Source organism: Aplysia californica, unplaced genomic scaffold (assembly GCF_000002075.1).
Source record: "Aplysia californica isolate F4 #8 unplaced genomic scaffold, AplCal3.0 scaffold00406, whole genome shotgun sequence".
Taxonomy (NCBI): Eukaryota; Metazoa; Mollusca; class Gastropoda; order Aplysiida; family Aplysiidae; genus Aplysia; species Aplysia californica.
Window position 1 is genome coordinate 658,873 of NW_004797676.1, and position 24,950 is coordinate 683,822.

General features: G+C 39.3%; 2 protein-coding genes across 2 annotated transcripts in view; one reads left to right on the forward strand and one right to left on the reverse strand.

The window, feature by feature from the left end:
• The window catches only part of LOC101857195 (negative elongation factor D), a 23,011-nt gene extending 17,207 nt beyond the window's left edge, over positions 1-5,804 (reverse strand). The window contains exon 1 of the mRNA XM_005104152.3: positions 5,707-5,804. The gene's annotated coding sequence lies outside the window, so the exon portion shown is untranslated. The remainder of the gene's footprint in view (positions 1-5,706) is intronic.
• Positions 5,805-9,506: 3,702 nt separating this feature from the next.
• LOC101857426 (BTB/POZ domain-containing protein 17) lies at positions 9,507-23,076 on the forward strand (the record flags this gene model as incomplete). Its single annotated transcript, XM_005104153.3, is given in 4 exon segments — positions 9,507-9,519; positions 13,673-14,895; positions 17,731-17,877; positions 19,632-23,076. Coding segments are annotated over 3 exon segments (1,527 nt in total). The 3' UTR covers positions 19,872-23,076.
• Positions 23,077-24,950: the final 1,874 nt, after the last annotated feature.

Below are 24,950 nucleotides of genomic sequence, written 5' to 3' on the forward strand. Positions count from 1 at the left end.
TGCGCGTGCTTGTGTTTTGTCTAAAAAGAAAAAGAAAATGCTAATTTCAATTATGAAAAAAAAGTAAATTGAATATGTACAGTATTATTTTACTACTTACAGTGGCAGGGGGGAAAGCAGACTTCTAAGCATGATTATTTTAGTCTACAAAACCTTATATCTGTTTTATAAAACCAAGGAAAGGAATTCTAAATGTTTAAAGATGTAAAAACCAGGGTTGGTGATTTTTTTAATTTAAAAAATCGATTTTTAAAATTTAAATCAAGATTTTTGTAATTTAAATCGGATAAAAAAAAATTTTTTGATTAAAAAAAAAATGTCGACACAGTTTGGAATTATGGCTACAGACAAAAAATGAAGAAAATGTCAGTCTAAAAGGAAGGGGGGGGGGGTAATTATGCATAGATAAACTTGCATTTTATTACAGTGTGTGTGTGTATGCGCGCGCTTGTGTTTGTCTAAAAAGAAAAAGAAAATGTTAATTTCAATAATGATTTTAAAAAAGTAAATTGAATATTGTATTATTTTACAGTGACAGGGGGAAAGCAGACTTTTAAGCATGATTATATTAGTCTACTAAACCTTATATCTGTTTAATAAAACCAAGGAAAGGAATTCTGAATGTTCAAATATGTAAAAACTGAATACATTTTTAAAAGTGATTTAAATCACTGATTTTTATTTAAAAAATCAAGTTGATTAAAATATTTAAAAAATCAACTGATTTAAATCAACCCAGCTCTGATTTCAATTATTATGGAAAAAAAAGTAAATTGAATACGATATTATTTTACAATGAAAGGAGGGAAAGCAGACTTTTAAGCATGAATATATTAGTCTACTAAACCGTATATCTGTTTTATGAAACCAAGGAAAGGAATTCTGAATGTTGAAATATGTAAAAACTGAATAAAAATAAATTTTTAAAAAAGTGATTTAAATCACTGATTTTTATTTAAAAAATCAAGTTGATTTAAATAAAAAAATCAACTGATTTAAATCAACCCAACCCTGGTAAAAACAGAATACATTTTAAAAAGTGATTTAATTTAAATCACTGAGTTTTATTTTATAAATCAAGTTGATTTAAATTTTTTAAAAATCAACTGATTTAAATCGACCCAACCCTGGTTTTCAATTATGAAAAAAAAGTAAATTGAGTACTGTATCATTTTACAGTGACACTGTTTTATAAAACCAAGGAAAGGAATTCTGAATTTTTAAAGATGTAAAAGCAGAATACATTTTTTTAAAGTGATTTAAATCACTGAGTTTTATTTTTAAAATCAAGTTGATTTAAATTTAAAAAATCAACTGATTTAAATCAACCTGATTTAAATCAACCCAACCCTGGTTTTCAATTATGAAAAACAAGTAAATTGAGAACTGTATTATTTTACAGTGACAGGGGGGAAAGCAGACTTTTAGGCATGATATTAGTCTACTAAACCTTATATCTCTGTTTAATAAAACCAAGGAAGGGAATTCTGAATGTTCAAATATATGTAAAAACTGAATACATTTTTTTGAAAAGTGATTTAAATCACTGATTTTTATTTTAAAAATCAAGTTGATTAAAATAAAAAAAATCAACTGATTTAAATCAACCCAGCTCTGATTTCAATTATATGGAAAAAAAGTAAATTGAATACAGTCCATGCCGGCTATAAGCACGGTCATCGGGAGAAAGCTTAAGAGTGCTTAAAGCCGAAGCGTGCTTAAGTGCGAAGTAGACATAATCCAGAGATTTTCATGTAGAAAATTCTCCGTGTTATTTCCCTTTGTTTGTAAGTAGGCCTATAGCGGTCCCCCAAAAGTGTGCACTGTTATTAAGACACCCGCCAAGGTAGTTTTGTTCGCTTGTTTGTTTTTGTTTTGTGGTCGAATGGGAAATGAAAACTTAATTTAGACGGCCAGTCACGATACAGCACACTAGGCCTACTGTAACACACTGCCTGTGCGTACCACTGCCCGCTGTGCCACTCCCATACCACCGCCTTCATCCCACTTCGCGCGTGATACACAATCAGGATTAATGGATAGCGAGGGTCAAAGGTGAAATCACAGCCAGCCTCCCTTTCTCGTCTCCCCGACTCTTTGTATTTTTTTTGGGTCGTGTGTAGCTTTGCCCTAGGCCAAGGCTAGATCCTATGTCCGCACGCACGGCTGTGTGCATCTCTCTGCCTTCCTCTCCGCCCGTGTGAGTGTGTGTGTCCATCACTTGCGTTCTTTGTGTTTCTCTTGACACACTCCACTGCTGCGGTGTAGACTGTGTTCAAACTTCGATGGGTCATCATGAAAATATTGACTGTCTTGTAAATGAAGCGTGCTTGAAGCCGAAGTTACCGTGCTTAAAGGCGTGTGATTTACAGTGGAAACCTGATATAACAGGAGTGGTGGGAGTAGAGAAAATGTCCTGTTATATCCGATCCCTGTTAAATCAGAAATGCAAGGAAAGTGAGCATTTGTGGACTAATCCAGTTGTACTTATTCATGGGTAGTTTCCTTTGCCACAAGTGCCCACGAACAGGAGTTTTGGCACCAACTTTCTCCTTTGCCTCACATCTGAAGAGCTTGGTCCACAGCATCTGCATCGGGTAGTCTCATCTTCTTTCGATCATGAGCAAACTTTCCATTTGGGAATGCTGCCATTATCTTCTCTCTATCCTTGGTAATGGTGTGAATCGACCCTTGTGGTATGTCGAACCGACGACAAATCTCTGCCAGTGGAGCTTGCTTTCTGTCAAACAGCCTGGATTATTTCATATTTTTTGTCAATTGAAAGGCATTTTCTCGTGCGCTTGACATCGTTGGTGACACAACGCGTGTGAGTTGTTAGGTTTCGGGCTAGATCGAGGTCTGCAGCACACCGCAGCCCTCTTTTGCTTCACACGCTGCGTGTGCTTGCAGTGGCATGGCTTGCGTGGGCTTGCTCCATCACTGCGTTACTCTCTCTCTCTCTCTCTTACTTTTTACACATTGTAACGAGCCTTTGTCCCTGCTATAACCGGTTGGGCTGCGATGAGGCCCTGTTATTGCCGATAACTTTTCATAGAGACAAAGAGTAGGAAAAAACGGGGATTTTAAAAATCCCTGTTATTACCGGATCCTTGTTATTACCGGGCCTGTTATATATATATGGTTTCCACTGTATATAGCAAAAATTCGGTAAGAGCCGTTTAGCGTGCTTAAGTCCGAAACGTGCTTAAGGCCGGCGTGCTTAAAGCCGGCACGGACTGTACTGTATTATTTTACAGTGAAAGGGGGGAAAGCAAACTTTTAAGCATGATTATATTAGTCTACTAAACCTTATCTGTTTTATGAAACCAAGGAAAGGAATTCTGAATGTTAAAATGTGTAAAAAATGAATAAAAATAAATTTTTTAAAAAGTGATTTAAATCACTGATTTTTATTTAAAAAATCAAGTTGATTTAAATAAAAATAATCAACTGATTTAAATCAACCCAACCCTGAAAAACACTAGGGGCAACAACAGCAACAAGAAAAGAGCTGCAACTGTTTTTGTTTGATGTTAACAGTTGTTAGTTTGGCGTGTGTACGCGTATAAATAAGGCCGCAAGCATCATGTGCGGGTGTGAGTGTGTCTGCGTGCGTATGTGTGTGAGAGAGAAAGGGTGTGTGAGTGCGTGTGTGTGTGTTTGTTTTTCTTTTTTCTTTTTAAACTTCTTTTTTTTGTCACAGACTCACACTGTTGCTATTAACGCTGCATTAATTGTCACAGTCACTGCTGTCGCAATTAACGCCGCGTTAGTGGTTACAGAGTCACTCTGTCGCAATTAACGCTAGCCTACCATCTCTATATAGAATCTAGATATATCTAAATCTATGTCTACAGGAAGGCCAAGACAATTCAATAAAAAGCAAACACACAGACATGAGACTCTGACAATATGAAACGTTAGAATATTCTAGTCTACAGTCTACACAGTACAGTAGGCTAAGGCCTGTTCCTTCACTTCATGTCTGAGTCTGACAGGTTCAATAAATGATCGAAGTGTTTACAGACCTGGTAACCGGGAACAAAATCACAAAGTATACAGACCCGGTAGGGGAACTCTTTTGTGATTTCGAAAAGTTTCAGCGCTCAGACCCGGTAGTGTGTGTGCGTGTGTGTGAGAGAGAGAGAGAGAGAGAGAGAGAGAGAGAGAGAGAGGGGGGGGAGAGGGCGAGAGAGAGAGAGAGAGAGAGAGAGAGAGAGAGAGAGAGAGGGCGAGAGAGAGGGAGAGAGAGAGAGAGAGAGAGAGAGAAGGGGGGGGGGGGGTGGCAGAGAAATAGAGAGGGTGACTGCTCGATTGAAATTATTACATTGTTCTTTTCCTCAAATTGTGATTCCTCCAACTCCAAAGCGGAGGAAAAACGATCGTTCATCGGAAAGACATCCGCAATCTTCATTTAGATCTAGATCTATATCTAGGCTAGCCTAGAAACTAGATCAATGATTTATGATGTCTGTCTGTCTTATAATAATAAATAATAATATTTGAATAGCGCATATCCCCGCTCAACTCAGCAGGCTCTATGCCTATGCGCTTTACACTATATTATTACCCCAGCAGACCATAGAACATTCCGAAACATTCTCAGCTTCCCGGGAAGCATACAGTGCAAGCAGCTGATTAAAGCGCTCAAACACTAACAAACTGACAAGATCTTTCGCTGTCTATAGCCGGGTACCCATTCCCACCTGGGTGAAGTGAGGAAAATTCGTGTAAAGTGCCTTTCCCAAGGACACAACGTCGGGCCCCTAGCGGGATTCGAACCCACGACCTTACGGTTGCGAGTCCGACAGCCTAACCACTAGGCCATCGACGCCACTGCGCCGAAACGTTGTGACTTTGTTCCCGGTTACCGGGTCTGTATACACTCGGACCATAAATAAATGTCCACATTGAACAAAAGGTTCACATCTATAATTATAGTCTATAAGACATGCCGTTAATCTTAGAAATGACGCATCTTTCTGATTGGCTGCTTATTTTAGTAATGTGATGTCAGCACTTCCTGGGATACCCAAACATGGAACGATGTGTTTTCGGTAACATTTCGGATTTTCTAGATCTAGACTCTAGATCTAGTCTAGATCTAGTTTCTAGATTAGATCTAGATCTAGATCTAGATATCTAAATTTAGATCTAGATCTAGATTCTAGATCTAAATTTAGATCTACCACCCCCCCCCCCTCCTGCATTTTTAATCACTAATACATTTTTTAAAATAAACAACAACTTCAAAGTCAAAGCAACTCTACAAATTAGGCCTATAATTTATGGAACTGTTGGTCAGTCGGGAGGAGGAAATGAGAAAAAAAAACTGTCCGGGACCGGAATCGAACCGCTCCAAAAGTCATTGCTCGACATCAAACGCAGACGCGCTATCAAATCAGCTATCAGAAATTCCGAGATATTTGTGTAGATTAAGCATAATATACATAGACACTTCCATCTTTGGTGCCATGCGGTTGTCTATACTTAGATGTAGTCACGTGATCGGAGGGGTATCCTGGTCTGACGTCAAACAAGATGGGCGCCTTACCTAAAAATAGTTTGCATCATTTCTACTTTTAATCGCATGTGTCTATAAGAACAAGGTTCGTTATTGCCGTGGAGTACAAATTACAAAACATGATGTGGAAATGATAGAGTAGATATAAATCTAGGCTATCTTGTTCAGTGAACTCTTGAAACCTTTCGTATCTTGTTCCCCAGCCGCCGACTGGCTACTGGCTGGCTGGACTTGCTCAGTGCTCACTGCTCACAACTTTCGCTCTCTCATCGATGTGAAACAATCAGTGCAATTACCGGAAGGTTAAATTTTCGTTAATGTCTCCATAGGCCTAGTTCCAGGGTATGGTTAGCCTACCTTCTTTTTACCCTATTACAGAGAGATGTACCTTGTAAGGATTATATCAATAATAAATACTAAATATTTTTAAAAAAAGATGAAAATGATTTTTACAAATAAAAAAACAAAACAAGAACAAGAAAGCCCGAATATGTTTTTGGTGATGGATTGGTAAGTGGTAACAGAGACACTAAAATATAGAGACAGGAAACGAGGCCTCGCGTTCCGTGACAACAGTGCATTTGCGAACGTGACCGCTGAGACGCGAGCTAAAAATAACCAGGCGCGGTATCGACAGCGAAGCGCGTCGCGTCTAGCCTAGGCCTAGTGAGGCCTAGGCCTTATCGAAACGAAGCGCGTCGCGTCTAGCGGGGCCTAGGCCTAGCGCAATCAGAGAACTGGCCAAGGTTGCATTTGTAAACAATGCCTCTACAATCTATACTCTTCTGGCCTACAGAAAAATTTACACATGTTGATGAAAACAGGACAACAGATTTTAAAATTGAATTCTAGATCTAGGCCAAGTTATAAAATAATGTCGATCTAGCATAAAACCAAAACATGTCTTGATAATGTAGACCGAAAACGAGATATAGAATCTACATCTAGAGATCTAATTATCTAGTCGACAGTGTCAGTAGTTACATAAGAAAAAAAGTCATCTAGACTCTAGATCTAGATTCTAGATCTATAAGTTTCCAGCATAGATCTAATAAAAATATGCCTGCCTTAGCCTAAATACACGCGTTGATCTAGATATCCAGCTTACAACATAAGCAGTTTAATAGATAGCCTAATAAAGGTTAATACATTTTTACTTATTTTACTAATTAGTTACATAGCCCTGCATGGGGTCTGTGGGTAGGGAAGAGTTGGAGAGGAAAGAAAGAGAGCATGCAATAGCATATAGATCTATGCCTATAGGCAATGATGAGAAAAGGCAACAGACTGTAGAAATAGAAAACAGATTTCGTTTTGTGTAGCCTACGCTAGGCATATATGGATAAAAACAGGAATACAAAGTGACAGATCGAACTCACCAGAGGCCTATATATTAATATATATATATATGTGTGTGTGTGTGTGTGTGTGTGTGTGTGTGTGTGTGTGTGTGTGTGTGTGTGTGTGTGTGTGTGTGTGTGTGTGTGTGTGTGTGTGTGTGTGTATACATAAACATGTATAATGAATCTTTCGTGGATTAATAGCATTTTACTGAAACTGGCTCTTACAATTAAGTGGGTGAATGTGACAGTCTTTCTTAGACTGTTTTGCTGTATGCATTGTCTCTTGCTGATTCTTTTGTATATTATGTCCATACTTCTCTGTCAGGCACATAAATTTGGGACATAACAAAATTCAAGGGTGGTCCTGACAGGGTCAAGCTAGCACTTTCTTACTTAATAATAATTAAGTAAGCTTTGTAATTTCTTTGTCTCTTTAATTTTGTTACATTATTCCGTAGTACATTTATTACAGCAGGACATTGTCTTCTTAGATGTCAAGGTTGTTTTTTTTCTTCCACTTTTAATTTCTTCTTCAAAACTCTCACATCACATTGCAGACACTATTAGAGCTTGAATTTTTTTTAAAATTAAATGCTAAATATGTTTCACTACTCTATCTAGTCAGTTCTGCAGAGGTGGAGTCAAAGCGCCACATAGCCTACAGATGCAGTCTCAGGTCTACAGTGTGAGTGAGCGTGTGTGTGTGTGTGTGTGTGTGTGTGTGTGTGTGTGTGTTGGGGGTCCCCCCCCCCCCCAAATCAATATGAAGGCGATGATAATGTAATTTTTAACTTTTTAAAAATGGAACTATCAGTCTCAAACTGATGAAGAAATAAAGGGGAACTCAGTGCTGGGTGATCCCCAAAAATTCTTTCAGATCACTTGAAACACTTTTTTTTGCGTGTTTTCTTTTCTTTTTTTTTTAGGAGGGGGGGGGGGGGGGGGGGCTTTACTGCGCCTGCGACAGCATAGGTCTCATATGAACAGGCGGGGCACATTAAACTAATTTTCAGTTTGGTAAGAATTTTATTTTTGCCCAGGGGGGGCGCAAACCTATGCCTCCCCCTTTTTAATTGTAAAAAACAAAGAACACTTTATTCTGCCACCTTTGGGGGCCTCCCGGTTTTTTTTCCCCTCCTTCACAAAAACTTTTGTTTTGTTCTTCCTCCTCATAAGATCAGGTGACTGAAAGACACCAGTCTAATAGAAAGGGCCAAGAGGGGCCAGTAGTCAAAATTTGGTTTCTTTTTTTTTTAAAGGCTGCAGAAAGAGCCAGGAGCCCCAGATGCGCCAGAGGGTTTTTTTTCCCCCCCCTTTTTTTTGGGGGGGGGGGGGGGGGGGGCAGAAAGTGAGGAGGAAAAACAGACGACAGAACTTAGAGCTGGGAGGTGAAAAGAGAAAACTTTAGAGAAGAAAAATGTCTGTCCCAGTCATGTTTCAAACCTATTGAATGAGAGGCAAACACTATAACCCAGGCTCTAAACTCTATAGACCACGATCAGAGCCCCCAGAAAAACGTGTTTTATTCGCTAGCTATAGATCTAGATCTAGATCTAGTAAGGTTTAACAATGTTTCGTCCTCCTGCCCATGCACTGGCATGACGTGACGAACTAGGCTAATCGACTGCACTGTCGCCTGTGCTGTGAAGAAGTAGAGAAGGAGTGTAGTGGAGGCAAACATTATACATGTAATAGGTCTATGCTATGATAATAAGGCCCAAGGGTAGATCTAGATCAATCTAGATCTAGATCTGGTCCTAGTAGACCCACTGCATTAATTAAGCCCTTACTTCTAGACCTAGACTCTAGATCTAGACCTAGATCTAGATTTAGTACTAATTGACCTGGACACTGATACTAGATCTAGATCTACAATCTATTATCTAATTTAGATCTAGAGATCTAGATCTAGATCTAGATATCTATATCTATATCTATATCTAGAATCTATATCTAGATCTAGATATAGATATCTATATCTCTAGGATTCTAGGTCTAGAGTAGGTATTCTAGATCTTGTCTAGATCTAGATTCTAGATCTAGACTCTAGATGTAGATGTAGATCTAGATCTCTAGATCTAGTTAGGCCTACACAAGAGAAAAACGATATTATGTAAGGTTAATGGAAAAGTACATGTGCAAATTCTTACATTTCAGGGTCCTTTGGAAAGCTAACTAATGCTAGGTCTGGTATTTATGCGATCTTGAATTGGCACGGACGCAGACTGCCGCAAAACACCACTTACACTTGCGGGTGACTTGCGACTGCCGACAGCCGCCATTAGCTTTGTTTACCGCGCCTCGTTTCACAATCAGCTGGTGACCTGGATACGCGAAAAGAGGCTTCGTTTCCGCTCTCTATAATTAAATACTCTCTGGTGGTAATCTGTAGTAAGTTAGTCCCCTTCCTTTGTCTACTTCCGGTAGAACCTTTGGTTTTGTTTACGTCTATCAACCTGTCCTGGAGGAGTTTCAGTTTTAGAGACAAAAAAATGAGCGACTAGATTTAGAATCTATAGATCTACTCTCACAAAAGCGTGTTCAAAAGCAAGGGGCGAGTTGGGCGCTTGAGGCATAAAATAACCTGTTTGCTTTTGAATCAGTTGAATGCATAGAAGTTGAAAGCCTAGAGATCTAGATCAACATAGAAAGGTAAGGCAGTTGAGTAAGTAAGGCCTGAGAAGGAAAAAAACTCAGCATCAGTGACCGAGTGTTTGGATTTGGAGGATAATGGATGGCTAGATCTAGATCTAGAGATCTAGATATAGATCTAGATTTCTAGATGTAGTTACTGTAGGAAGACTAGCAGGTAGCTAGAGAATGACAACTTAACGCCTTTCGCCGATATTTATAGTAGGCCACCTCTATTCTCACCCCGGGTGAGAATAGCGCAGGCGAGTCTTTTGGCTATTCTCACCCGGTGGGCGTTCACCGTTATAGCCTAGGCCAACCAGTGAAGCGTGTTAGCCTAAAAGCGTGCAATTTTGTTAGGGGGCAGTGGAGAGAGAGAAAGAGAGAGGAGAAGCGCGAGAACTTCTGGGCAAAACAAAATGGCGACCTGCGTAGTTCAGCTCGATTCGGAAAGTTAAATAGCCGTAGCATCTTTGTAGACAACCAGGTTAATTTAGTTTTCTTGTTTAAAATAATTTTTTAACTTTGTTTTGGTCAATTTGATCGTCCACACCGATAGACAGTATTCAGAAAGAGAGAGAGAGAGAGGGGAGGAGTAGATCTTGCGAGAACTTCCGGGCAAAACAAAATGGTGACCCGCGTAGTTCGGCTCGATTCGAAAAGGGAAATAGCCATAGCATCTTTGAAGACGATGAAATTAGCTTACTTTTGTGCTATAACGTAATTTTTTCTTGGCTTTTATCAATTTGATCATCCACAACGATAGACAGTTTTCCAAAATGAGGAAAAATAGATCTTGTTTCACACCGGGTGAGAATAGCCTACGCTGGTAAGTCTCACCCGTGGTGAGAGGTCGATCGTATTTCTATTCTCACCCCGGGTGAGAATAGCCACTTCCGGTGAGAATAGTGCAGGCGAGTCTTTTGGCTATTCTCACCCGGTGCGCGTTCTCCGTTATAGCCTAGATCTAGGCCAATCAATTTTTCATTCACCCTAAACCACAGAATTCTGCACTGCGATAACAGAAAAATTGTGCCGTGAACAAACGTTCCATTACTACTGTTAGTGTTAGCCTACTAAAAGCGTACAATTTTTTCTGTGGGCAGTGGAGAGAGAGAAAGAGAGAGGAGGAGTAGCGCGAGAACTTCCGGGCAAAACAAAATGGCGACCTGCGTAGTTTGGCTCGATACGAAAAGTTAAATAGCCGTCGCATCTTTGTAGACGACCAAATTAATTTACTTTTGTGTTTTACCATCATTTCTTAGCTTTGTTTTGGTCAATTTGATCGTCCACACCGATAGACAGTATTCAGAAAGAGACAGAGAGAGAGAAAAGGGGAGGAGTAGATCTTGCGAGAAGTTCCAGGCAAAACAAAATGGCGACCCCCGTAGTTCGGCTCGATTCGAAAAGTGAAATAGCCATAGCATCTTTGTAGTCGATAAAATTCGCTTACTTATGTGCTATAACGTAATCTTTTCTTTGCCTTTATCCATTTGATCATCCACATTGATAGAAAGTATTCCGAAATTAGGAAAAACAGGTCTTGTTTCACACCGGGTGAGAATAGCCAACGGTGGCAAGTCTCACCCGGGGTGAGAGGTTGATCGTATTTCTATTCTCACCCGTGAGAATAGCCACTTCCTTTATAGTAACAGCCATCTTGTTTGACGTCATTGAGGGAATTCCCACTTTGTCGGTCATGGTGGCAACACGACCGCACGACGGCAGCCTGCTGACTCGAATTAGATCTATTTTATGGGCTCTTCGGAAATTGCCTTCCCGCTTGTTTACATATGAAGAAACAAGAAGTTATTGCTAAGGACAAAAGTGGCCATGTAGGCTAAGTGAACTTGCAGAACTTTTCGGTTCGATTGTCTGTGATTGTTGCTGCACCCTTCTTCTGCACAGATTGATTCTGATGATGTACACTATGTAAACTGAAAAGAAGAAGAAGACTTAAGCCTAGATCAACGTCAATTTTGATATGAAAGCAAGCTCAAACAAAGTTCAACAACGCTGTTCAAATGATCGACCGTTTCCATCCAGTTCGTTTCTTAAATAAAGTTTTGTAAGCAGCACAAGAAATTTTTAAAGCACGTACGAGAGATTGGACTTGAAATAGGATGCTGATCTGCAAATGGAGTGGAACTAGATCTAGATCTATTAAGGAACTTGGAGACTGCCAGTGCAAACCACGCACTACGCAAAATCATCACTTTTTTAAAGAATTAGAATCACAATCAAATGACGCGGCAGGCATCCCCCTTGCGAGGTCAAACCAAAAGATAGAATCTTTGGTCGAACGGGTCAAACAAGATAGCTGTTACTATAAATATTGGCCAATGGCATCTTAGCTGTCGTTCTCTATTGGCTTGTCTGTAGGAAGTCCTAAGGCAAATAATAGGCTAATTATTATAAAATAGGGTAAAGTCGAACCTGCCTTTTAAACATAAACCTTTATAAAACCTGTCTAAACAGAATTTCCCCGCTCCCCCCTTGATGTATTCCTTTTTAATAACCTGTATAAAACGGAAACCTGTCCAACATGGAAATGGAAAGAAAAATCCGCTCCCTTCCAACCGAGGGTTTTAATGCATTGCCCACTCTGACCTGATTTGAAACAGAAGTCGCAACTTTGGTTCCGCCGGTTCTAAGCTTAAAGGCCAAGCCACTGGGCAAGGAAGGGGAGTAGGGGTGCAATTTGGGGGTAGATGTTACCCTATCTATGTGAGCCCTGAGCAATGCAGAGCAGATGTTCAGGTTGGTGTGGGTGTGAAATCTCACGAGTGCCAGTGAAAGTGCTCGAGTAGCGAGCCACCACGGAAACTTTTCCTGGGTAGCCAGAGGTGTGAAATTAGTTTGACCTATGCCTGCTTCTCTGATCGTACGGCCGGCCGAGAACAGAGTTCCTTGAATTGTTGTTTAAACATGCTTGTGAGGGGTGGCATTGGTTGACTGTGCTTGTTACACCCAAACAGTGGTCCTATAAAATGCAAGTACTGGTAGTAATTAGAAGACTGACGCATGTCATTATCATAGAGGTTAGCATCTGAGAGGTGGGAAGTTTTGACCACTGTTTGCCTTACCGGACAAGTAACCCTAGATCCCACCGAAGGAGCCTTTGAAACCCCCCCTATATCTCCCCCTTATATTTCCCGTATCTAAAACAGAAAATGTCTTTGACGGAATTATGACTCCCTTGCGATTCTGTCTTACACAGGTTCGACTTTACTTTACTTAACTTACTTTCAGTTACCCGCCTGTACATTTTTTGGGTAAAAGATAGAAAATTAAATCACTTAACTTTACTTAAATGAGGGCCTTTGATATTTGGAACTGATTTGGTGTAAAGATACATTTTTTCTTTCACTCTCACACTCAGATGCACTGCTTTGAGGGTCAAAGGATTATTTGCTGCAGATCACACACAGCCACAAAAAACTGTCGCATCAATTATTTTCCAGAAAATTTCAAAACTAACTGCAAAACATTAGATCGGATTTGCATAAAATCCTTTTTTTTTGGTTTTGAATTCCCTTTTCATCGGTTGTTTGCAACTTATCGTTATTGACATGAAAATACATATATATTTTTATTTGCATTTACTCACACACTCTAGTTTTGGAAGCCACCAAACTTTGGTGGCCATTTTCTTACTTAGATTTACCTCTGACACCAGGCAACCCCCATCTCTTTCAGTCTCAAATACCTTGACTTCTATTCCAGGGAAATAGATATTTTTTTCTGTGAAAGTAAGACAAATAAACATGCTCAAACTTTAAGACTCTCCCACAATATCTCCATGTGCCCAAAATTGATGAATGCCTGTTTCCACAATGCCACGCCACGCCACATACGGGTGGGTTTTTTTTTGGTGGTAATGCCCTGCAAATACAGCTATGAATACATTTTTGGGCTTTGTGTCAGATTTTTTCTGAGTATGTTTCTACTTAAAATTTTTACATTTTTGCTTTGAGATCTCTTTTTACATTTTAAAATGAACTGTGCCGCAAAGTTGTCTATAATGGATATTCTACTCTACTTAAATGCAAAGAAATGGACAAAGCCTACTTTGTCTCATTTGTCTTAATTTTTTATCTCTTTTACTTTTGAATGGGTACTTACTATCTTACTTTCTGAGCTTAAAAGTTGTCCTTTTTAAATTTTTCCACAGGCTTATCTTAGAGGAGCTCCTAAAAGGATTAAGATATGAGAAAGTCTTACTGTAATTTGGAATTCGGATGAACCTCGGCTAAAATGGCAGGTGCAGGTGAAATCATAATCAGCAATGCTAGTGGCCTTTCATTTAGGCTACAGAGTCTTTACCAAAGTGGTGACATGTGTGATATTCAAATAAATGTAGGGAAAAAAACATTTCAAGCCCACAAACTTATCCTGTGTGCTAGCAGTGATGTTTTTAAAACAATGCTGACCAGTGTGAGATGGACTGAGGCTAACAAGCAGTCCATCGTCCTCGTAGAAGACCGTTCCTGTGAAACTATTTTTGACAGGTTCCTTCACTATATCTATTCTGGAGAACTATTTGTGTCTCATGCCACTGTTGGTCCACTATTTATTTTAGCTGACAAGTACAATATCCGGGACTTGATTCCATTATGTCGGAGGTATATGCTTGAAAACTTGGATGCTCCCGTGGATGATCTCAGTGTATTGCAGTGGTGGCAGATTGCTAATTTGCACAGAGACTTTGAACTGCAAGAAAAGACGCTCAGCTATATTGAACTGAATTTTAGCAAAGTTATCCAGACCACAGACTTTTTAAATGCAAATGTGCACACACTCAACATCCTTTTGTCCAGCTCTAGGATTGTTATTCCTAACGAACTCATGTTATTTTATGGTCTGAAGCACTGGCTAGAGGCCTACATTGAATGTAGCTGTTCATCTCTCACAGTGAGAGAACTAAAGAAAGTTTTTAAGGAGTTGACACGTCATATTCGGTGGCCGATGATGACGAAGGATGAATTAGAGTGGCTTCAGGAAGACTCTGATATGCAGCAGTTCATAGCCACTTACAGGAACTTTATGTATCTCCCAAGTCCTGAAGATTTAGAACTAGATTCAACAGATGAACCTGGCATTTCTGATCCATGGTGCTTTGTTGCTGAGTTTACAGACAGGCATTGCTTGAATGTCGAGCCTCGATGTTCTGCTTCTCCTAAGAGTGACTTGAAGAAAAGGAAACCCAGGAAGATTGACAACGGCATCTGTGACAAAAACAGAAGCGCTGCCTCAAGAGTATATCTCAGTGACCATTGGAGTTCATCGCTAACTGTGTCTGACTTTGCTGCTTTTCCACGCTACGGCACCCGTACATTCTTCTTTTCTACACCACGGACTGGATTCAGGAGAGACACTAGTACCCTGGATTGGGAGGTTTGTCTAATTTCTCTTTAAAGCAATGCTTTTTTGTGATCACAAGTCTATATATATTATTGAATTTTGAAATGAGCCAGTGATTTATAAATTGTACAAACTCCACTTCCAGATTTGATGCATCTTTTTCCATAGAGCTAAAATTGGAGATGTAGCTCATTTTGTTACAATGCCTCACGATTTATAATATATAATAGACAGCCAAAGATCTTGTCTATATGTTAGTGTTTTAGCACCTATCAATGGCCGCTTGCGCTGTATGCCTCCCAGGAAGTTGAGGTTGTTTTAGAATACTCTCAGGTCTGCTGGGGTAATAGTATAGATTGTGAAGTGCATAGAGCTTGCTGTTGAACGGGGATTTGCGCTATACACATGCTACCTATTATTAATTATTATCATAATATTGCTCAATCGGAACCCATCGGGCCACCAGGTTTTCTTCGGTTAAGCCACGTTTTCAGTTCAGAGAGATTACTCAAACAGAAGACAAAAAAGTCGGAGATTTAATTTTCTTTTGGTTTGCTTTTTTGGGGATAAACCATGTTCAATTTAACAAGACTCCACTTTATATACAGTTAACTCTGAGAGCACTAATATTACAGAGAATTTGTTTGTGTTAATCAGATTTTGTATTGAGCAGAGTCCTTAGGAAAAGAACAAAGAAGGGGAGGTGACTCCTTTCTCTTTGTTGCAGCCAGAGCTGAGGAGATCACAAGCTAAACCTTGTGTAACCTATTTTAGATTACTTCTAGTGCGAAGGTCTCTTTGCAACTTTCAGTATTTCTCAAAAAATCATTTTGACAGACTGCTATGCGAAGTGTACGGATCAGATTAACGAGTACATTTCCTCTTTGGAAAGTGGTGGCACAGAGTTCCCCACGTCGTATGGATACGATTGTAAGACACGACGTACGGATAGGGTTAACAATGTTCTGTCGTCTGCTTTTGTCTCCTCTTTCTACCCTCACCCTCTCACCTCCTTTGCCCCCTCCTCTGGGCTCCTGACTCTTTCTGCAGCCTTTTTACTTCTACTCCTTGGCTCCTTCTTACTGCTGTCTTTCAGCCCCAGCCCTGATCTTCTGTTAAGAAAGATTTACACCAAGCCTTCTCGGACAAGGGTGAAAAATCTTGGAGGTCCTGTGTGCAAGTTGCACAAGTTAAAGATCCCTTGGTGGTCTAAAATGAATAAGAGTAGGCTCCAGCCGCCACTCGCACAAAATTCAAAATTTCCTACCAACTGAAAATGTTAAATGTGTCCCGCACGCTCATATGAGTTTATGCAGTTGCGAGCGCCGTATAACACTTACCGACCCCCCCCCCCCAACATGGAACAAAATACAACCCCAGAATGTGGTTAAAGGGAGGTTGTTGCTGTTCACTTGATGGTTATCCATGCTACTACTTCGTTTTAAAAACAAAATACAAATGATAAAAAATGGAACTGATAAATCATAGCTGCTCATTATAATGATAATTTGAAAATTATAAAACGGGACGTTCCCATAAGATTAAAAGGACAGCTGACAGCTTCCCGATGTCTCGTCTCGAATTTTCTTTCCCACTCATTTTCCATGTGTCGCAAGTGGTGAAAGAGTGGCTTTGCTTTGCGAGACAGAATCATCATAACCTATCGCATGTGTGTTGTGTAGCATGCAACTGTGAGTGAGGAAAAAAAAAGGAATGGGGGAGAGTTACCGAGGAGGTTTGATCTTCTTCTTCTCAATCGCATCACACTTGGTAGTCTGGTATCTATCATACAATGGGCTGTCATGCTTAATGGGAGGTTTGAAGAAATGGCTGAAAATTCAATTGTAATGATATCTGCTGGAATTTTGATCGTGTTAAAGGAAGTTACATTGCAATCATACTGTCTAAGAGGGCTACCTGTGTAAGATGTCCACTTTTTCCCCTGACACTGGTTGGTCATCTTTGATTTTATTTATATCTTCGTCATCATCATTGCCTTTCTCATCCTGCACCAGAGAAAGGCCACTGACAAATACTTTCTACCTTTCTCTATTCTGGGATAGCCTCTTGATGTTAATCCATATCTTCCCATTTTTCTGTACATCAGTTTCTGTGATTCTTCTCCACGTTCCACATGGTCTTCTTCTTGATCTTTTACCCTATGGATGACAATCCAACATTTTCTTTGTTATGCAACTGCCTGACTACCTGAGAGTATGTCCCTTCCTTCTCCCCTGCCTTCTTTCTTCCTAATCTCTCTCTGGGATCTGTCTTGTTTTTATTTATATACTTATTTATATACCTACAGTCAAAATTTTCTAAGACGGCCACCCATTGTGGAGGAATTAAGTATACATCTTGTCCAGTGTCATTATAATGTAGGAAAAAAAAAAACCCACAAGGGGGGAGGGGGGAGTGGTCTTTCATTTAGGTGATTATATTGGTCAGACAGCCATAATAGCAGGTTTAACTGTAACCGGTCGAAATTGTCTAAGATGGCCACCCCTTGTTAAAGCGAAAAGTGGCTGTCGTAGACAGATTATTAGTGATGTTAGAGCAGGCCTGATTGTACACATGTGTATGCACATGCAGAGTTTATTTAATTTTTATACACTTGATTTCCATTTTACTTTCTTATCTCTGAATACTGTATGATTAAGATTAAAGAGTTGTTCTTTCTTTTTGTTACAGTACTGCTTGTTCGTGAGGTTTTTTTGTGCTGTTTTGTTTCTGAGTTTTTTGTTTTCCTCAAAGTAAGTTTTACTGGTTGACTGGTTCACTTTACATTGATTTGTTTGTTTTTATGAAAGATATAGTTCTTTTCTATGAAAGTTACAGTTCTGTTTTGAATGCTCTATAATATTTCAGGTAGAAGTTCACCCCAAAGGAGTGCATTTCCAGCCTGCTATTCTCATTGGCTTGGAACGAGATGGCAACAAAGTGGTGGATGAGACTTTCGTCAACACTGTGAGAGTATCTGTTATGTCAAGGTCACCAGCAGAACTTCCCGTGAAGGTGAGTTCAAAATACTGTACAGAAGTCACTCTTCCCAGTACAAATTTTAAGAGTACAGTGAACATGAAACTTGACTGCTTGTCAGTCAAGAGATGGTTGTACGTTTTATGCAGATAAAACAGCTATGTAGGTAAAAATCAACTGAACTGTGAGATAAAAATTTAACAGTCAACTGCTCACTCAGCTCTAGCAGGGATATGCAGACGAAGAAGAAGAAAAAAAATACTATTCTTTTACCTTCAGAGGTTATTTTCAAGCTGTATGCCGCAATGACAAGAATTGAATTGATACACAGTCGAAATTCTCTGAGAAGATGGCCTCCCATTATCGAGGAGAAAATAGGCCATCTTAGACAGGTGGACAACTTATACATTGTCATTTTAATTGAAACCCCCCCCCCCCCCCCCCCCCAGAAAACTCAAGGGGGATAATGGGAAGTGGTCGTTTGTACAGGTATTTGTCTGGCGCTCATATGACCTTATGCAGTTGCAAGCCCAGTAAAACCTCTACTAAAACAAACAGGTAATTGTCTTCTCATACAGGTAGAGCAACATCAACTGAATATGTGTTTCATTGTGGTAAAATAAGGGGCTCGTCAAAATAAGGAAGTCGAAAAAACCAACATTTTTCTACCTGTTAGAAGGCAATTTTTATCGAATTTTTATTACGGGTTCTGCATCTTTTTATATCCATTTAGAAGTACATTTCTATGGGGATTTTACTGAAAAACGTTGATCAAAGGCACAAAATTTGTAAATTTGGCGTTTCCTAGGGTACTTAAGCTTTGAAAAGACTTTGGCAACCATTTTCTTGCTAATTTTAAGTTGACTTTAAATTACCTCCACCTCCTTCAATCTCTAATATTTTGACTTCTATTCAGGATAGATAGGTACTTTTTTTCATCAAAAGATTATATCAACAAAACTATATATATATGCAAAGAATACTGACGAGCTCCTGATTCCACCATGAAGTGATATGTGTTTGCGTGTACGTGTGTGTGTGTGTGTGTGTGTGTGTGTGTGTGTGTGTGTGTGTGCGCGTGCGCCAAAGAGGTTATATTTAGTACTAGAGTTCATGGCAGTGATGTCCTCCATGTAAATGAACGGGAGCTGAGTGTGCCCACCCTGGGATGCCTGACTCTCATGGAGGTATCTCGGCGGTCTAAGGAGGAAGTCTACAAGCTTGCACTAAAATATGGAGTCTTGGAAGTGTTAGAGCTCGTGCGGAGTTGGATGAGGGTTCAGATTTGTAAATGGGGGTGTGCCGGCCATGCCTATAAGTCGTGGAAGGCCCCCATGTCTGACACGTGTGATGTCACCTCCGTGAGCTCTAGTTCTATTGGTAACCTCTTTGGTGCGCTTGCATCTCTACATGATGGAGTCAGGCGCTGGTCAGTTTTTGGATATATGGAGTTACAGGTGTCATCTCAAAGTTCAGTTGTCTTGCTTGCAATTTGTGTTAGAGTTAGAAATGATTAAAAGTGTTTGAAGCTGTTTAATGATATAGTAAAATTTATTTTGTGGCTAATATAGGTTTGCCAAAGTTTGTTTTACAATTATGAATAACTTAATTGGAACAGAGATGCTACCTTTTTATTTTGTTCAGGTCTGTCCTGAATTGCTGAAGCTCGAATTAAAGCACAGACTTTTTCTTTTTCCAGCGCATTCATGAAATGTCTTTAATTTAGCCTGGGTCTTTTTTTGTTTCTAACTTGACCTTATTTTATGTGTTTCTTCTCGTCAAATCTTCAGGTCGAGGTGAATATTCTTGTGCAAGCATCGTCTCCTTCAAATCCTGATTGCTTATACATAGAACGGTGTCGCCGTCAGGTGTGCATTTTTGACTCTAGCTCCTCACGCCACAATCTGGATGACATCGTTCCCCAGGAAAACATGGGAGTCTACCTCCAGCCAGATGTGCACTTTCCTGGACTCGCCGTCTCTCCTACTCTGGCTTTTAGTCTGGGCATAGTGATAAGGCCCATAGACTGATAATCTCACAGAGGCGGTTTGTTGTGAGAGAAGGGGTTTTCGTCAAATGAAAGTTTCCCTTTTTGATATTGTGTGAATACTCACATGTTACAGGCTAACACCATAGAATAGTTTGGGTCACTTTATAGCTTTTTTGTTCAAATGTAATATCCTAGGAAAAAGTGACACCTTTTCTACATGCAGAATGAGTTACTTTTCTTTTGTCTTTGTTGTATTGAGAGCTTACCTCTTTCTTTTAAAGAATTTCCCCTTTCTTTTGCAGGGAATGAATAAGAACAAATATGCTCAATGACTGAGACAATGATTTTTTAGAATCGCCTTCAGAGGTTCAGTGAACAGAAACAGTCTCTGAGTTTTCAGTCCTTTCTTTCTTTTATGCTAGTTCTGTTGCCCTCATGGTGCCAACTCTTTTTCTCATCTTTGAAGGTTTATGGTTTTTACTTTTCTGCTGTCTTGTTCTAAAAGCATGAAGAGATTTAAGCTCTATAATTACAATCAAAGTATTTTATCATTCATTAGGGGCCTATGTACTAGTGCAAGCAAAAATAAGTATTGGTTGGCCTCACTGTGACTTATAATTTACTGAAATACCTGTTATTGTTATCACCATTTCAGTATTAATATTATATTGTTCCTTGATTGCTCAACTTTTGTTATTTTCGCCTCATGTTACTGTTAGTGAAATCTAACGTTAATATGTTCATTTTATCAATTTTTGGCATGTGAAATGTGTTTGCATCATGAAGAAAAATGGCCAGACTAGCTTTAGGCTTATGATCTTGGGTCTATGTCTGGTATCTGAATATTTTTTGTCTAATGAATAAAACCTCAAGTACAATAGTCTTATCTTGAATGCACGCCATACAAAGGCATGCTCCATTCAAGCTCATGCTTTCGTCGTATGCTTTTTAAAAAACTATATGGGACCTACAATTGCAGTCACTTCCTCGTAACACACTTCGATCCGTGAAAGATGCCGACAGGTAAAGCTTGACTAAGGAAATTTTTGCTACATCCTACACAGCTTGCGTTAGACAAGTCTAGACAATCAGAAATTTGGTGAGACTGCCCCCACGCAGAACAAAGAGAGTGATAGAGAATGTCAACCCACCCAACTTGTCCACGGACACGTCTAGGTCTAGGACTGGGTGGATGATATGTTTGAGGGAGGTGGGGGGAGGGGTATTACTGAAACGTCTTTTGATTGGCCACTTGAAATGCATCCTTGAGAGAAGTATGTTTCCCACTGGTGTTTAGGTGATGGTAATGTTTAATTAGACCTATGAATATGATGTGAAAAACTTGTAAATGCTGTAGAACACTAGATAGGCCTATAGCAGATACATCAATTGATCAGCTACTGTGTTGGCAGAACTTATAATGTATTTGTTCAACGAAGCACTGGAGAAAAGTCTCTCAGAATGTCTGATGTCAACAATGCATCTGCCGAGTTACAATAGATGACAGGTAGTCGGGAATGATAGCTTAAAAAGCAGTGTGGCTGAGCACTCTTCCCTATGACTGTCACCAACAGTTTCCTCTCATCTGTTCCTGACAGGTTAGTGCACATCAGTACAGTGAGTTGGTCTCTGCTTTTTTCCTACTCTTATCCAACGCCTTTTATAGTCATAACCGCGATAGGGGAATCATTTTATGAAATAATCCTGTTTCATCACATTATCGGCGAGATCGACCCCCCAACCAGAGAGATCACTAAAATATCAAAGAAATGAAATGGTTGTATCCCTTTTCCCCTTTGCAAAGGTTCACGTAAACGCACGCCCCGTGTTAACACACATCTAGGGGCCCTCCCGAGCACTGTTCGTTTAGGCGGAGACTACTGTACTGATATATTACATAACTTGCATTGTTTCCTTTCCTTTGTTCGAACATACTGATTGCTGCTGCACAGATGATGGATTAGTTAGACCAACTGTTATAGGTTGGAAGTTTGTGTCCTCTGGCCTTGTGGGCTCAACATTCTTCTTTTTGATTTCTAGAATCCTTTCTCTTCAGCCCATTGCCAATTGTAGGCATCACGTATTTCACCTTTGAAATGCCTTGTTCTGTGTCTAATATAGCTTTGCGCTACAACAAAAGACCAGGTTACAGCCGGAGTCTAGATGAAACTTAATTCTTCTTTCACTTATACTTCTAGTTTTGATGTTACTTTGTCCATAAGCTATGGGGTCTATTACATGTTCAGTTAAAACTCACAGCTGTCTGTCCCATTTATGATAATAAAATGATACATAATGTAATCTCGACAAAAATACTTCTTTTTTGTTGTTGTGATCTTCAAAATCCAACAAGAAAAAGAGTCAACTGCGAGTCATTTTGTTATTTTTGATAGCTGATTCCGAATTTAATATTATTTTTGCTTCAATCAAAAAGTTTACAAATGAAAATTTTATCACCAGGGAGCTGCAGACGTGACAGACTGTCTGACTGGCCGAGCTTAACAAAAGGTCTGGCATTGGGGCTGTCTGCATCCCGCTGGTGATAAAATGCTTTTTTGTAAACGTTTTGAAAATTAAGTCTTCTCGTAAAAATAATGTCAAATTTGTAATCAGCTAATAAAACTAACAAAATGACTCGCAGATTACTTTTTTTCCTGCTGGGTTTTGAAGATCACAAAAAAAGAAGTAATTTTGTTGAGATTGCATCATGTGTCATTTTCTTATCATAAAGAGGACGGACAACTCTCTGTTTTAACTGAACATGTAATACAAGCTTATCAGTGGCTGTACAATGTGTCATGTTCATATTTCAGATTTTATTGCCTGTATTTCCTGTTCGATAACAACAATAACATGGCCTGTACTGATATGGTAAATTTTAGATATATAAATGTATATATATATATATAGCTTTGCTCATTGTGTCAGTGACAACTGATGAAAATTATAGCTTTTTGTCATAATTTTGTTGTTGTTGAGTTCTCCATTGTCTCTTGAACTGCAGCATACCATGTGATATTTCATTTAAAAGCATTATTTTATGGATTTACTTTCTGTTTCAAGACTTTCTGATATTTCCATGAATATGAGTGGATATCACAGCAGAAAAGAAAGCTTGTACATCTATTTGTAAATGTCCACACTTAGTTAAGTTTGGTTGTGGGCTTATAAATTATCAATATTTCAACTTGTTTAATGTACCTATGAGTGTTGTGAAAGAATTTACCAATTGGTTGTCCTAATGAGTTCAGTAATTGCTGTGATAAAGCTATGCAAAGACAGGGTTTCACTTGCACTTGTAGCTGTATTTAATTTTTTTTGGTGATGTTTTTCTTTTTAGTGCAGTGGTGTCTGTGAATTTCCCTCTTGTTGCAATTTTTGTTTTACTCCCTAATTCATTCTTTGCTGAGTGCTACAGTTGTTAACTCCCCTCCATTACGACATTGAGCCAGGTTGAGGTGTAAAGTAGTTTTAAAAAATTTTGTTTTATGTATAGTTCAGTGGCGGTGGGTAGTGAAGGGCTTACGGGCTTGAGCCCCTCACTCCTACCCTACCCCCCCCCCCCCAACTCTGTCACTTAGTTAATGAAAGTTTTTTAAATAACGAAATAAGCAGTTGAAACCGTTATGGTCGCATGCAATGAACACACAGTCATCAGCTTGGCGGCTTGCCCGTTTATCCAATCATTGCTGTCACCGCTTACAACTATAGTAACCTAACAGCCAATCAAATGTCCTTAGGGCTCAGAAAGAATAAGCCGGTTCCCACGACTGTCTGTAATGAAACTCTTCTTGTAAAAAGGTAGAAGACTTAAAAAAACACTGCACACAGGGCTCACGCTCTCCCAGCCCTGACAATGGGGTGAAAGTTTACGACACACTTTCCCCCAGTGACACAGTTACCTATGCGCCCATTGGACCTTTGTTAGGCGCGTTCTATTTCCGCAACAACACGACCCAATCCATCTCATAGACGGTATGTGTTTGGAGTGCTGTGTGTTTGTGCCTCTGAAATTTACAGTTATTAATTACATCAAACCACTTTTGAGGCAACTTTTTCTTCAGATAAAAACTAATTAGAGAAATTTGGAAGTGAAACGGCTTCGTCCACATCATCCAGAAGAGCTTAAATTTAACTAAGAACAAAGAGATGGAAGACAAAGGTGACTCTTCTCGTTTGAATGGTTCTCAAAATGCCGTGGCTCGCCATGAGTATAGAAAAATCATCACTGTTTTGTTCTTACTGCTTGCTTTTTGGTGGTAAAGAAGTGGAAGAAACCTAAGCCCCACCCAAATCTTGGTCCACCCACCGCCACTGGTATAGTTAACTATTTTGTCAAAGTATTCCATGTGAATTCAAAGAGTTAAGTTTGCCTTGTTTATTTATCTGTACATAGGACGTTTTTGTTCCCTGGGACAATGTTATAAAATGCTTTTCCAAACTTGATTTAAAAAAATAATCTTGAGCTTGCATTTTTTAAAAGATAAATAGTTAACTCTATTCAGACCAGGACTTGTCAATCAAAACATTTTGATGTATAGATAATGTGCCAGATAAGCTAACCGGAGTAAATAGAAAATAATGTATGCTGTTGTCCAACTCACTCTGACACTACGCTGTAATATATATCTTTGTGAATATCAGGAAGGATTGTATAAAATAAGCCCAACAAATTTAACAATTACATTACATATTCATCATTGGCCTCTTTCATTCTGGTAGTAGGTATATGCCTCCTAGAGGAGCTCTCCATCTGTCTCTGATCCGGGCAATGTTCTCCACATTACATGCTACAAAGCTTTAATTTTACGATGGCAAGATATTTTTCTTTCTATTTCAGATCAAATTCAGAATACATTGAATTCTGACATGTTAGTGGGTTTAAAGTGTTTATTCTAACTATGTGCTCTTTTGGACACTCAAGTAGTGTTCAAAGGGTTCAATAAGCCATGTCTTTCATATCCTGCAGCTGTTTCTGTCCGTCGTATGACTTTGTTGTAGCATCATAAAGACTGCAGTACTTATGTGTTTTACTTCGTCCATATCTGCTACTGGTACTACTTGTGTTGTGATGCTTTGCAAAAGCAAATCAAAACGGCTGTTTCAAAAATGGTACATA